The sequence below is a fragment of the Microcaecilia unicolor genome, chromosome 2 (assembly GCF_901765095.1).
Source record: "Microcaecilia unicolor chromosome 2, aMicUni1.1, whole genome shotgun sequence".
NCBI lineage: Eukaryota > Metazoa > Chordata > Amphibia > Gymnophiona > Siphonopidae > Microcaecilia > Microcaecilia unicolor.
This window is the reverse complement of record NC_044032.1, coordinates 344,392,358-344,407,854: the sequence shown is the minus strand read 5'-3', so window position 1 is coordinate 344,407,854 and position 15,497 is coordinate 344,392,358. Positions and strand designations below refer to the sequence as shown.

The 15,497-nt window shown below is 42.9% G+C and overlaps 2 protein-coding genes across 2 annotated transcripts in view; one reads left to right on the top strand and one right to left on the bottom strand.

Moving 5' to 3' along the window:
* FRMPD1 (FERM and PDZ domain containing 1) overlaps positions 1–15,497 on the bottom strand; it is a 360,497-nt gene that overhangs the window by 208,142 nt on the left and 136,858 nt on the right.
* On the top strand, positions 177–2,354 carry LOC115463700 (dynactin subunit 6-like). Its single transcript, XM_030194419.1, is given in 4 exon segments — positions 177–318; positions 1,848–1,917; positions 1,919–2,174; positions 2,176–2,354. Coding segments are annotated over 4 exon segments (579 nt in total). The 5' UTR covers positions 177–227; the 3' UTR covers positions 2,338–2,354.

Genomic DNA, 15,497 nt, shown 5'->3' with positions numbered 1-15,497 from the left:
ATCTTCTGCAGTTTCTTATTTCCTTGACTCTAGCCAAAAAAGGATCAAAGCTCCACCACTTTTCCAGTGTATTAACTGACAAGTATGGAAAAAACTTGCAGAACTGAGCCCCTTCGTAGGCCTATCCAATGGATTACCGAGCGCTTAGCCTGGCTTCGCTAATGTCGCCTCTCCCATTCAACCTGCCATGCGTCTTAGCTGATCTCCGAGCGCTAGCAGCCGGCGGCATGGCGGACCTGAGCAGACAGCAGCAGAAGAGTGTGAAGATTGCCCCTGGAGCCGTTGTCTGTGTGGAAAGTGAAATCAAAGAAGATGTGACTATCCAGCTTATTTTCAAAAGTGATAGCCGGCCATCTTCCGACACAAATAGGGAGATGGCTGGCCATCTCCTAAAACCGGCCAAATCGGTATAATCGAAAGCCGATTTTTGGACACACTCGCCGGCATTCCGTCGCGGAGGCGGCTAAACTTCAAGGGGGCGTGTCGGCAGGGTAGTGAAGGCGGGATGTGGGCGTGCTTATGAGATGGCCGGCTTCAGCTGATAATGGAAAAAAGAAAACCGGCGATGACGAGCATTTGGCCGGTTTTACTTGGTCTATTTATTTTCACGACCAAGTCTCAAAAAGATGCCCAAACTGACCAGATGACCACCAGAAGGAATCAGGGATGACCTCCCCATACTCCTCCAGTGGTCACCAACCCCCTCCCACCCCATAAAAAAAACTTTAAAACATTTCCTTCCTAGGAGGGGAAGCCAGTCGGCCAGCTCGTAAAAAAAAAAAAAGGATCTTGCTGATCAGTTATGTTATTACTTACTTGTTCTGGAGTGCTGTATTTTGTGATACTGTTTTGAGAAATGTTCAAGAAAGACTTCATACAAATTAAAAAAGTCCCTGCCGTTCATTTTCCCTTGATGGCCGTCCCTGACATGCACTTCCCTTAATAGCCATCTTTCTCTTGATGGCTGTCTTTTTCTCCGAAAGTGCACTTCTCTTAATGGCCGGCTTTCTCCCCAAACAGGGAAATCAAAACAGTTTTTGCTCACAGTTTTTTTTAGTAATAACAGTAGGATTTGAACCAGCCACCTCTGCATTACAAGAGCCATGATGTAACCACTTGGCCACAGCACCACTTACTTGGTTGTCCCTCCCTTTTGATTATACCCCTTCAGGTCTCTCTCAGCCAATCACATTGTGTTAAGGTGTCTGTGAGTGGCTGAGAGAGACCTGGAGGGGTATAATCAAAAAGGAGGGACACCCAAGTAAGTGGAGCTGTGGCTAAGTGGTTACATTACTGGTCTTGTAATGCAGAGGTGGCTCCCACTGTTACTACAAAAGCAGTGTGCAAAAACTTTTGATTTCCCTGTTCAGGGAGAAAGACGGCCATTAAGAGAAGTGCACTTTCGGAGAGAAAGACGGCTATTAAGGGAAGTGCACGTCAGGGACGGCCATCAAGGGAAAATGCACGGCAGGGACTTTTTTCATTTGTATGAAGTCTTTCTTGAACATTTCTCAAAACAGTATCACAAAATACAGCACTCCTGAACAAGTAAGTCATAACATAACTGATCAGCAAGATCTAAACATCCAGAAGTACCAGTGCACTACGAATGCTGGCCCCTCCCACGATTTGGCCGGCTTTGAGATGGCCGGTTCCAGTTTCCATTATCGCTGAAAAACAAAGTCGGCCATCTCAAACCCAGCGATCTGTGGCATTTGGCCGGCCCCAACCGTATTATCGAAACAAAAGTTGGCCGGCCATCTTTTTCGGTTCTGGCCAGCTGTTGCAGCGCCGTCAAAATAGATCGCCGGAGATCGATTTCGCCGGCACCGTTTGATTATGCCCCTCTATAGGACCTAGGACAGTGGTTCACCCGAAAGCCCGGATCATTGCAGAGGCGGGGCCCATTGTGATTGGAGGGGAACCTGATAGAAGAGCAGGCACTTATTATTAACGGCTACCCAGAAAATATCATGCCAGACACAGAAAAGCCGGATCCCAAACCAATGACCATCGGCACCAACAATGTGTTTGAAGTTGGCTGCTCTTTAGAAGCGATGAAAATAGGTGACAACAATGTTATTGAATCAAAAGCATTTGTAGATAGAAATGTTATTCTTACCAGTGGCTGTATCATTGGGGCCTGTTGCAGCATAAACACTTGTGAGGTGATCCCCTGAGAACACAGTTATATATGGAGCTGAATGCCTTCGCAGGGTCCAGACAGAGCGTCCACAGCCACAGACACTGCAGCTTGATTTCCTGATGAAAATTCTGCCAAATTACCACCATCTGAAGAAGACCACAAAGGGAAATTCTGCCTCCATGAAGAGCTGAGGCCTGTTCCAGGTGGTTAAATGAGGATCTCGCACCTCTCAGCCAGTCTAGCATCTGTTACACTTGGATTTTTTTTCCTTTATTTTCACACACAGTAGTGTTCTACCTGTTTGCATATAGTAACATAGTAACATAGTAACATAGTAGATGACGGCAGAAAAAGACCTGCACGGTCCATCTAGTCTGCCCACGATAAACTCATATGTGTATACCTTACCCTGATTTGTACCTGTCTTTTCCAGGGCACAGCCGTATAAATCTGTGCAGCAGTATTTCCCATCTCCCAACCACCAGTCCCTCCTCCCATCACCGGCTCCGGCACAGACCCCGTATAAAAAGTCTGCCCTCCCCCATCCTAGCCTCTCAACCACCAACCCCTCTTCCCCCTGCCACCCAATTTCAGTTAAGCTTCTGTGGATCCATTCCTTCTGCACAGGATTCCTTTATGCCTGTCCCACGCATGCTTGAATTCCGTTACCGTTTTCATCTCCACCACCTCCCGGTAACGGAATTCAAGCATGCGTGGGACAGGCATAAAGGAATCCTGTGCAGAAGGAATGGATCCACAGAAGCTTAACTGAAATTGGGTGGGAAAAATTTTCACCCTTTTCATGCCCACGTTATTCATTTATAAAATTGTTGGGTTTCATTACTGCTCATCCATGTATTTTTGTCAAAGTTTCTTGATCATTTTGTTCTATTTGAAGCAAATGATAATTTTTCTGTTTTTGATGGAAATGTACATCTAGTGTAGTAAGGTGGAAAGAATTTAGAACTTGCAAAACTATTGTTAGTAATATGTAATTTCTCTTTTAAATCAAGCATGGTATCAGAAGATTGGAGGATGGCCAACAGAACACCGATTTTTAAAAAGGGTTCCAGAAGTGATCCGGGAAATTATAGACCGGTAAGCCTGACGTAGGTGCCAGGCAAAATGGTAGATATTATAAAGAATAAAATTAAAAAGCATGTGCATAAGCATGGATTAATGAGACATAGAGGGGCATAATCGAACGCGAACACCCATCTCCATGGGCGTCTATGTCCGAGAACGGGTACATGAAGGGGCGGGACAGACCGTATTTTCGGAAAAAATGGGTGTTCATCTTTTTTTCGATAATACGGTTTGTGCTGGGCAAATGCATCGGATTTGTGCAGATTTGAGCTGGGCAGTTTCGTTTTCCAGCGATAATGGAAACCGAAGGCGCCCAGCTCAAAAACAAACAAATCCAATGCATTGGGTTGTGGGAGGGGACAGGATTCGTAGTGCACTGGTCCCCCTCACATGCCAGGACACCAACCGGGCACCCTAGGGGGCACTTGTAAAAAGTTAAAAAAAAAATTTAAATACCTCCCAAGTCCATAGCTCCCTTCCTTTGGGTGCTGAGCCCCTCAAATCCTGCCCACAACTCTAAACCATTACCATAGCCCTAATGGCTGAAGGGGGGCACCTACATGTGGGTACAGTGGGCTTTGGGGGTGGTTTGGAGGGCTCCCATTTACCACCACAAGTGTAACAGGTACAATGGGCCTGGGTCCACCTGCCTGAAGTGCACTGCACCCACTAACAACTGCTCCAGGGACCTGCATACTGCTGTGATGGAGCTGGGTGTGGCATTTGAGGGTGGCATACAGGCTGGAAAAAAAGTTCTTAAAGTTTGTTATTTTATGGTGGGAGGAGGTTAGTGACCACTGGGGGAGTCAGGGGTGATCATCCCCGATTCCCTCCGGTGGTCATGTGGTCATTTAAGGTACTTGTTCGTGAAAAAAAGGATAAAAAAATGACCCAAATTCACAGTAAAAACGCCTTTCTTTTTTCGATTATCGGCCGCGGGCGCCCATCTCTCCTCGACCGATAACTGCGCCCCAGTCCCGCCTTCAGAATGCCTCTGACACGCCCCTGTCAACTTTGCCCGTTTCCGCGACAGATTGCAGTTGAAGACGCCCAAAATCGGCTTTCGATTATACCGATTTGGGCGCCCATGGGAGAAAGGTGCCCATCTCCCGATCTGGGTCGAAATCTGGGCACCCATCACTTTCGAAAGTCAACATGGATTTAGTCAAGGGAAATCTTGCATCACCAATTTACTACATTTCTTTGAAGGAGTGAATAAGCATGTGAATAAATGTCAGCAGGTCAATATTGTGTATCTGGATTTTCAAATGGCATTTGACAAAGTACCTCATGAAAGACTCCTGAGGAAATTAGAAAGTCGTGGGATAGGAGGTAATATCCTATTGTGGATTAAAAATTAGTTAAAAGATAGAAAACAAAGAATAGGGTTATAGTGGGGTTCCACATGGGTCTGTGTTGGGAACACTGCTTTTTAACATATTTATAAATAACCTAGAGATGGGAATAACTAGCGAGGTAATTCAATTTACTGATGAAACAAAGTTATTCAAAGTTGTTTAATTGCAAGAGGATTGTGAAATATTGCAAGAAGACCATATGAGACTGGGAGACTGAGCATCCAAATGGCAGATGATTTTTAATATGAGCAAGTGCAAAGTGATGCATGTGGGAAAGAGGAACCCAAACCACAGTTACATAATGCAGAGATCCACATCAGGATTCACTACCCAGGAAAAGGATCCAGGTGTCATCGCTGATGATATGTTGAAACCCTCTGCTCAGTGTGCAGCAGCGACTAAGAATGTTAGAAATTATTAGGAAAAGAATGGAAAATAAAATTGAGAATCTAATAATGCCTTTGTATCGCTCCACTGTGCGACCGCACCTCAAATACCCTGCGCAGTTCTGGTCACCACATCTCAAAAAAGATATAGTAGAATTAGAAAAATGAGGACGTTATAATGTCTTTGTATCGCTCCATGATGCGACCGCACCTCGAATATTGTGTTCAATTCTGGTCACCGCATCTCAAAAAAGATATAGTGGAATTAGAAAAGGTGCAGAGAAGGGCAACAAAAATGATAAAGGGGATGGGACGACTTCCCTATGAGGAAAGGCTAAAGTGGCTGGAGCTCTTCAGCTTGGAGAAAAGACGGCTGCGGGGAGATATGATAAAAGTCTATAAAATAATGACTGGAGTGGAACGGGCAGACGTGAAGCATCTGTTTACGCTTTCCAAAAATACTAGGACTAGGGGGCATGCGATGAAGCTACGAAATAGTAAATTTAAAACGAATCAGAGAAAAGTTTTCTTCACTCAACGTGTAATTCAACTCTGGAATTCGTTGCCCCACTGCACTGAAGCAAAACTACCTGTAAGCCCCTAAACAGGAACACCAGGAGCTGGAGTCTTGGAAGTGAGAAATAATAAAGCAAAAGTAGGTGTAACCTGGAGTCAGTGGTGTGCTGGAGCCGGCTCGCACCGGCTTGCAAGAGTTGCTTGTTAAATTTTGACAGCTCTTGCGAGCCGGTTGTTCTTTGGGGCGAGCCGGCTCCATTACACGAGGTACGCATGGCAGGAGGGCGCCATCACAGGCCATGCTTACCTTCCCTCCCGCTCCCAAACATGTCCAGCAATGTCCTTCGCCCCCACCCTCCCCTCCCGCTCCCATCCGTCAGTTTCTATTACCTCCCTCGAAGCGCCGCGTTATTTAATGCCCTGCTGCCCGTCTCCAGTCTTCCCTGCTTGCTTCTGATGAGTTTGTGCCCTTAGTCCCGCCTTCTGACGTCATTCTGACGTCATTTCCTTTTTCCGCGAAGGCGGGACTGAGGGAACGAACGAACTCATCAGACACAAGCAGGGAAGGCTAGAGATGGGCAGCAGGGCTTTAAATAACGTGGCGCTTCAACGGAGGTAATAGAAAAAGATGGATGGTAGCGGGAGGGGAGGGTGGGGGCGACAGAGAATCGCTGGACATGGATGGGAGCGGGAGGGCAGGGGAGGCAGGAGAATCACTGGGCATGGATGGGTAGAGGGGACAGGGGAGAGAACTGCTGGGCATGGATGGGTAGAGGTGGGCAGGGGAGAGAATTGCTGGGCATGGATGGGTAGAGGGGACAAGGGAGAGAATTGCTGGGCATGGATGGGTAGAGAGGGGCAGGGGAAAGAATTGCTGGGCATGGATGGGTAGAGGGGGACAGAGGAGAGAAGAGAGTTTCAGGGCATGGATGGAGGGAAGGGCAAGAGAAATTCTGGACATGGATGGAGGGGAGGGAAGGGAGAGAGAAGAAATGCTGGACATGGAGGGAAGATAGAGGAAGGAGATTAGATGAGGGAAAAGGAAGTGAGGAGAGAAACTGCACATGAATGGAGAAAATAGGCAGAAGCTGGATCCACTGTACAGTCAAGTCTGCGGAGGACCAGAAATAAAGAAGAAAGGAGGAAAGAAAAGAAATAAATGGAAAGGAAGCCCTGGAAACGGAGTCAAGGGAACAGATAGAGAGCAGCAGAATCAGATACTGGGCCAGCATGATCAGAGAAACAAAGTCACCAGACAACAAAGGTAGAAAAAAATAATTTTATTTTCATTATAGTGTTTGGAATATGTCCACTTTGAGAATCAGGTGCTGAACGTTAAAAGTTTATATTTATTTACTTATTTATGGCATTTTATCCCATATTAAACATGAATTAGATTGGAATCTGGGATCATTTCATTTTTTTTTCCCTGGAGAGAGTAATGCATTGCCCCCCCCCCCCCCCCCCCGGCTTTAGCCAGCTCTGCAATTTTGGGGAGGGCGCAGAGGTGGATGGGGGAGAGAGCCTGTTGTTAAAAATTTACCAGCACACCACTGCCTGGAGTGGAATACCAGGAGTTGGAGTCCTGGAAGCAGATAGGTTAGAAATATAGCTTAAAGTCACATATTTAGAAATCTCTGAAGCAGGTTTAGACACCTCAAATCCAGAGTTTCAAAATTATCTGGATACAGGAGAGCGTTTTTAGGCCGGTTCTGGATTTCTGCCATCCTCATCCTGATAAATGAGGGGACCTGAAACACTAATTGCAATGGTAGAACCTAAGAGTATAACTCCCATACTGCTTTGGGATGTAAATTTAAAACCAAGAAGAGTAACTAAAATGTCTCTCTCTCTCTCCTGGAACTGGGTAACTTGGCAGCTCTGCTGATAGTATAATAGTAATGGTGAATTTCTCACAAGGATTTAACAAGGAAAACATTATAACAAGGGTTTCACAATACTTTCCCCAGAACACACAGTGCTAGAAACATGGCACACACACACAAAAAAGCCTCTGATGTGCAGTAACAGAGCTGGCAAATTACCTATTCCAGGAAGGAGACTTTTTGGTCTGTCCTGGATTTCTGTTAACCTCATCCTGGTGCAATTGGGTACTGTATAGAGCTGTTTGTTTTTTCAGATCAGTCAGTTTTGTATAACATTCCCTTTTGTTGATCTAGTAGGGCAATTAGCTAGTTTGTGTCTTGGTCTTCCCACAGATCATAATCAGGCTTGCTTAGCCCTAATAATGGGCCATAAACTTTAACAAGTGTCTGAATTAACACAGAGCCATTTTCAGTGAAGGACCAGAATGAGTGATAGGTATTCAAGGGGAAAAGGGCAAATGATGAATATTTGAGAAAAATACCAAAGAAACAGAATTATGTGAAGGTAACCTTAGAGGTCAGAGTTGAAGAATACCAGATAAGTAAGAGAGAAAATATAAGGCATTAAGTGACTGGACAAAATTAAGCTTAAGTATTCTGCCTGAGTACATCTTGTGCTAGAACAGAATCTGACAGCTTCCAAAGGAAAAACAGAGAGAGAGAGAGAGATTTTATTTTCCTTGTACTAAACACACCACTAGCATATAAATCTCTCTCAATACCATGGGACATCCAGAAAGGAAAAGACTTCAGATACTCAATAGTTACTGCAACTTTATTAGCAGTGAATATCGCGCTGCTCAGCGTTTTACTATTGAAATTACTTTTCTGATGTAAACCTGCTGGCAAGCATCGTCATGAGTCATAAAAACCTCTCAACCTGTATCTTTTTATAAATGTTTTTTGGGAGTTTTTTCTAGCAATGTCTTAAATACTTATACAAATTTCAAGACACTTATCTGCTAACAACTTGGGCTAACGGGTGACGCCCGACAGCGAGCCCCTATTTCGCTGATGCTTCTTAAGGAGCAAAACCCATAGCCTCATGGAATGCCCTGCAAGCAGATAAACAGAGATAATCTTAGTAAATTTTATAGAGAGTTTAAGAAAGCTCGTGGAACTGCATTTAATGTTTTATTTGCCTACCTGATTGTAGGACCGACTTCGTGTCTATCGTGAAGTTTTTAAACTGACGCTGACCCTATCAGCCAATCGTATGTCTGCTGTAAACTTAAAGGGCTAACATATTTCAATCGTACTCTTTTGCCCTCTAGGGGTCTCTTAACGCATCTGGTCCCTTTAAACCATTTTATAAAAAAGGCTTTCTATTCCATTCCAATTTTTAAGGTCCTCAAATTTTTAAGAACAATGAAGACTTCATCAATAAGCGGAATAGAATATTGAATTGTTGTTCATTAGATTTAATGCTACTTATTATAGAGTGCAGTAAAAAAGAATTAAGTGAACAGAAACAAAAAATAACAGAAGAAATTACTAGTTTACAAACAGCAGTAGGAATAGAATCCTTTGACTAACAACACAAAGAGATTAAAGTTAATATCGAAAAATTTAAAGAACAACTGTTGAGGCAGAAGTCTAAGAAATTTACGAGGGATGAGACCGATTATAAAAACAACAAAGTTTATCATTGGATGTATAGCACCGTGGATCAAAAATAATCTGATAAAACACAAAGAAAAGGAGTATACTTTGAAACTGATTCATCCTCTTCAACAAGTTCAGGAGATGACCAACGATCCTGCCCCGATTTTTTAGACAGGGGTTGAGGATCAAGGCGGCGACAGAGAGACAGAACATTCAGAGGGACGCCCCAATTCAGACCACAAACACGTTCACAAGACCAGTGGAAGAATAATGTTTAACTTATCATCTAAAAGGTTAACCCCTATGGAGAAAAAAGTATTACAAAAAGGGTTAACTTTTGTCCCAAGTCAGCATTTTGATTTCTTCCAATTCCAGATAGATATCGAGAGGTTTGTTCGAACTTTGAATTTGAAATTGTACTTTCACAATAGAGAAGGTTTTCTGGACAGATCCATTAAAAAGAATAAGTCATAATGGAACCCTCCAGGACAAATGGATCCGTTATTGTTGGCATTTAAAAATGAGTTATAGAAGACACTATAAAGGCAGCTCGAAAAAGTAGACATCAATATAACCTCACTAAGAATGAGTGGTTGGCATTAAAAGCTTTAAGAACGGATGAAAGCCTAATTATACGCAGACAAAAGAGGAGCATTAGTCCTATTGGATAAGGATTATTACAAAGCAGAAATTCTCAACCAGCTCGCTGATGTCTCGACGTATATCCCTTTATCAGCTGATCCAACAGAAGAAACACAAAAAACGATATTAGATACGTGTAAAGAAGGCCTGGAAGCGGGCTTTCTAACACAACATGAATTTTCTGAACAAACCACATCCTTTGATACCTAGGTTCTATAAGGTCCCAAAAATTCACAAAAATGCCCGCAACCCCTCCAGGACGGCCCATAGTGGCATCTATAGACTCAGTATTGGAGCCACTGTCTCAATATATTGATTGGTTCCTGCAACCGCTTGTGCAACAGAGTGAGTCATATTTAAAAGATAGCACTCATTTTTTGAACATCTTAGAAACAACAGCATGGGGCAGCCAACAATACTTAATGGTCACAATAGACATAATAGCCCTGTATACCTCACTTCCTCAACAGGATTGTTTATAGATTTTAGAAGAAAGTTTAGAAACAAGACCTTGTCCACATCAAATTCCGACCTCTTTTCTGATTGCTTTCACACTATAGTGTTAACAAAAAAAATTTTCTTTTCGTAGACCAATTTTACCAGCTAAGAAAAGGAGTCACTATAGGGGCAACGTGTGCCCCCTCAACGGCCTGTTTATACATGGTCCATTTTGAGGAACACTGGTTAAAGAACAACCCTTAGTCTCATTACATAGCAAAATGGCATCAGTATATCGATAATGTGGTATATTAAATATGTATTAAAGATATAATAAAGATTGAAATAATTTGCAACGATTGTTGATTAGATTATACAGATTTGATGCAACTATTTATTGAGGTTAAACTTGAGTTAGAATTATGCTATGGAATGGAGACATAGGAAATCTACAGCAATTCTTCGATTGGCTAAATGCAAGGGACAAGAACATACAATTCACGATGAACCATTCAACAACACAAATACATTTTTTAGATGTGTTAGTTATCCAAGAGCATAACTCGTTTACAACTTTGGTCTATACTAAACCTACAGACTGCAACACCTTGCTGCTTTATAGAAGCAATCATCCCAAGAAGATGAAAGAAAGTTTACCCTTCTCACAATTGCTTAGATATCGCAGAATCTGTAGTAGTAAAACTATTTTTAAAAATCAAGCGAACACAGTACTACAGAACTTTGAAGATAGATGATACCCAGCACATGTGTTCAAAAGAGCCCTCACCCGAGCTAAATATAATCATCGCAGTCAGCTTCTACAGCCTAGCAATAATACATCAGATGAAGATGGCAATCTACAAATGTGTGTTTTACGATACACTCAGGGTATCAATAAAGTTGTACAAGTAATTAAAAACACTGGAAAATCATGCAAACACACCCTACTTTCTACAATCATAAGTTGAGAATAGCATATACTCACAATCAAAATTTGCAAGAAATTCTACAGGATAAACCATTGACTAGTAGAGAATGTATTCCTCAAGGGCACAAAGAATGTAAAAAATGTAGATTTTGTTCCATTATGCTAATGGCACAGTCCTTTGTAAATCCAGTGGATGCACGAGAATATCAATTAAGATTTGATACAGATTGCGACACCACACATGTTGTATACATATTATGGTGCACTTGTTCAAAGCTATATGTGGGGAAGACCACACGGCCACTGAAACAAAGACTCAGCGATCACAAGCATAACTTGAAGCACTCACGTCTAGAAACTCACAAGTTTGAAGATTACAAATGTAACATGGAGGGGCATAATTGAACGGGGCCGGCCATCTATATGGGCAGCCATCTCCAAGGCCGGCCCCGGAAAGCGGCATACCTGACCGTATTATCGAAACAAGATGGCTGGCCATCTTTCATTTAAATAATATGGTCGGGGCCGGCCAAATCTCAACATTTCAGCCGACGTTAGAGATGGCCGGCGTTAGAGATCACTGCCATTGGTTTCCCGCCGATAATGGAAACTAATGGCAGCCATCTCAAACCCGGCCAAATCCAAGCCCTTTGGTCGTGGGAGGAGCCAGCATTTATAGTGCAGTGGTCCCCCTCACATGCCAGGACACCAACCAGACACCGTAGGGGTTACTGCAGTGGACTTCACAAATTGCTCCCAGATCCATAGCTCCCTTACCTTGTGTGCTGAGCCCCCCAAAAACCCCCAAACCCACTACCCACAACTGTACAACACTACCACAGCCCTTATGGGTGAAGGGGGGCACCTACATGTGGGTACAGTGGGTTTCGGGTGGGTTTTGGAGGGCTTACATTTATCACCACAAGTGTAATAGGTAGGGGGGGATGGGCCTGGGTCTGCCTGCCTGAAGTCCACTGCAGTACCCACTAAAAACTGCTTCAGGGACCTGCATAGTTCTGTTATGAAGCTGGGTATGACATTTGAGGCTGGCACAAAAATGTTTAAATTTTTTTTTTTGGGTGGGAGGGGGTTGTTGACCACTGGGGGAGTAAGGGGAGGTGGTCCCTGATTCCCTCTGGTGGTCATCTGGTCAGTTGGGGCACTTTTTGAGACTTGGTCCTAAAAATAAATGGACCAAGTGAAGCCGGCCAAGTGCTCGTCAGAGGCGGCCTTCTTTTTTTCACTATTGGCCGAAGCCGGCCATTTCGTAACCACGCCCCTGTCCCTCCTTCCATACCCTGCCAAAACGCCCCCTTTAACTTTGGCCAGCCCTGTGACGGAAAGCAGTTGAAGCCAGCCAGAATCAGCTTTCAATACCAATTTGGCCGGGTTTAGGAGATGGCCAGCCATCTCCCCCTTTGTGTCGGAAGATAGCCGGCCTTCTCCTTCAAAAATAAGCAGGATAGTAACATAGTAGATGATGGCAGAGAAAGACCTGAACGGTCCATCCAGTCTGCCCAACAAGATAAACTCATATGTGCTACTTTTTGTGTATACCTGACCTTGATTTGTATCTGCCATTTTCAGGGCACAGACCGTAGAAGTCTGCCCAGCACTAGCCCCGCCTCCCACCACCGGCTCTGCCACCCAATCTCCGCTAAGCTTCAGAGGATCCATTCCTTCTGAACAGGATTTCTTTATGTTTATCCCACGCATTTTTGAATTCCGTTACTGTTTTCATCTCCACCACCTCCCGCAGGAGGGCATTCCACGTATCCACCACTCTCTCCGTGAAAAAATACTTCCTGACATTTTTCTTGAGTCTGCCCCCCTTCAATTTCATTTCATGTCCTCTAGTTCTACCGCCTTCCCATCTACGGAAAAGGTTCGTTTGCGGATTAATACCTTTTAAATATTTGAACATCTGTATCATATCACCCCTGTTTTTCCTTTCCTCCAGGGTATACGTGTTCAGGTCAGCAAGTCTCTCCTCATATGTCTTGTAACGCAAATCCCATACCATTCTCGTAGCTTTTCTTTGCACCGCTTCAATTCTTTTTACATCCTTAGCAAGATATGCCCTCCAAAACTGAACACAATACTCCAGGTGGGGCCTTACCAATGACTTATACAGGGGCATTAAAACCTCTTTTCTTCTGCTGGTCACACCTCTTTCTATACAGCCTAGCAACCTTCTGGCTACAGCCACCGCCTTGTCACACTGTTTCCTCGCCTTCAGATCCTCAGATACTATCACCCCAAGATCCCTCTCCCCGTCTGTACATGTCAGACTCTCAGGAAAAAACAAAAAGGAGGTGAAATCCCTCACGGAACGTGAGATATGAAACAAAAAAGTGGCTACCTATATAGATTTATGTATCAGCCATTGTATTACCCATGTGGCTTAATAATCCACACCTGTCAATACACATAATTTTAATATATGTTTTATGTTTCAAGTCATGTTTTTAGATTGTTGTTAACAATTTCATATTTACTTATGATGTAATTTTATTTATTGATTTTCATATATACATTTATTGGTATCATTATTTTTAAATTATTTTTAATTATTTCCTAATATTTTGTTCTATTTGTTCTATTGTTTTGTTTAGGTTATAAAGACCCCTGAGGCAGGCCTTTGGGCCAAAACACAGCTGTGTCGGGTCATTTTTTATGTGAATAAACATTTTTCTTGGTATCCTCACTCATTCTCCTCACTTTTTTGTTTCATATCAGACTCTCACCGCCTAACACATACGTCTCCCGTGGATTTCTACTTCTTAAGTGCATCACTTTGCATTTCTTCGCATTGAATTTTAATTGCCAAACCTTAGACCATTCTTCTAGCTTTTGCAGATCCTTTTTCATGTTTTCCACTCCCTCCTGGGTGTCCACTCTGTTACAAATCTTAGTATCATCCGCAAAAAGGCAAACTTTACCTTCTAACCCTTCGGCAATGTCACTCACAAATATATTGAACAGAATCGGCCCCAGCACCGATCCCTGAAGCACTCCACTACTCACCCTTCCCTCATCCGAGCAAATTCCATTAACCACCACCCTCTGGCGTCTGTCCGTCAACCAGTTCCTAATCCAGTTCATCACATCGGGTCCTATCTTCAGCCTGTCAAGTTTATTCAAGAGCCTCCTGTGGGGAATCATGTCAAAAGCTTTGCTGAAATCTAAGTAGATTATGTCTATAGCACGTCCATGATTCATTTCTCCGGTTACCCAGTCAAAGAATTCAATGAGATTCGTTTGGCACGATTTACCTTTGGTTCCTTTATCAATACGTGGAGGAGACAGAGATCGGAGACCGGTTCAAAAAGAGCAGCACTGGATATATAGACTTAAATCTTTAGCTCCAGACGGCCTTAATAATCGTGTGGAATGGAAAGCCTTTTTATAAATTGGTTTAAAGGGACCAGATGAGTTAAGAGACCCCTAGAGGGCAAAAGAGTATGATTAAAATATGTTAGCCCTTTAAGTTTACAGCAGACATACGATTGGCTGATAGGGTCAGCGTCAGTTTAAAAACTGGCCGCCATCTTATCACATAGAATGTCACGATAGACACGAAGTTGGTCCTACAATCAGGTAGGCAAATAAAATGTTAAATGCAGTTCCACGAGCTTTCTTAAACTCTCTATAAAGTTTACTAAGATTATCTCTGTTTATCTGCTTGCAGGGCATTTCATGAGGCTATGGGTTTTGCTCCTTAAGAAGCATCGGCGAAATAGGGGCTCACCCGTTAGCCCAAGTTGTTAGCAGATAAGTGTCTTGAGATTTGTATAAGTATTTAAGACATTGCTAGAAAAAACTAAAAAAAAACATTTATAAAAAGATACAGGTTGAGAGGTTTTTATGACTCATGACGATGCTTGCCAGCAGGTTTACATCAGAAAAGTAATTTCAATAGTAAAACGCTGAGCAGCGCAATATCCACTGCTAATAAAGTTGCAGAGACTATCGAGTATCTGAAGTCTTTTCCTCTCTGGATGTCCCATGGTATTGAGAGAGATTTATTTGCTAGTGGTGTATTTCGATTTGCAGTCTTACAGCAAATATCAGGTGGAATTTGAATTTTCTTTATACTGAAATTTGGACTGATACAAAATAAGAATTCAATTTTCTGTAATACTGGGCTAAAAGAATTTTTATTGTAACCATTTATTTACTCTAATAAATTTTAGCATTATTATAAAAGAGAAAAACTGAACTCTAAAGTGTTTTTCCTTTGCCAGAAGGGCTTGCTTTTTTTCCAGTCTCTTCTGTTTAGCTCCCCCCTTAGAGGCAAGAAGGGAGTGCCCTATATAAACAGTACCTGCAGCAGATTTCAATGGCCAGAATCATGGACTACAAATACTATACTGCTTTGGGATGTTAAGTTTAAAACCAGGACCAGGCAAAAAGTCTCCCTCCTGGAATAAGTAACTTGGCAGCTCTACTGTAAGTCTCTAGAGCAGTTTCAGAAGAAAAATTGTAGGACAGTCCTGGATTTCT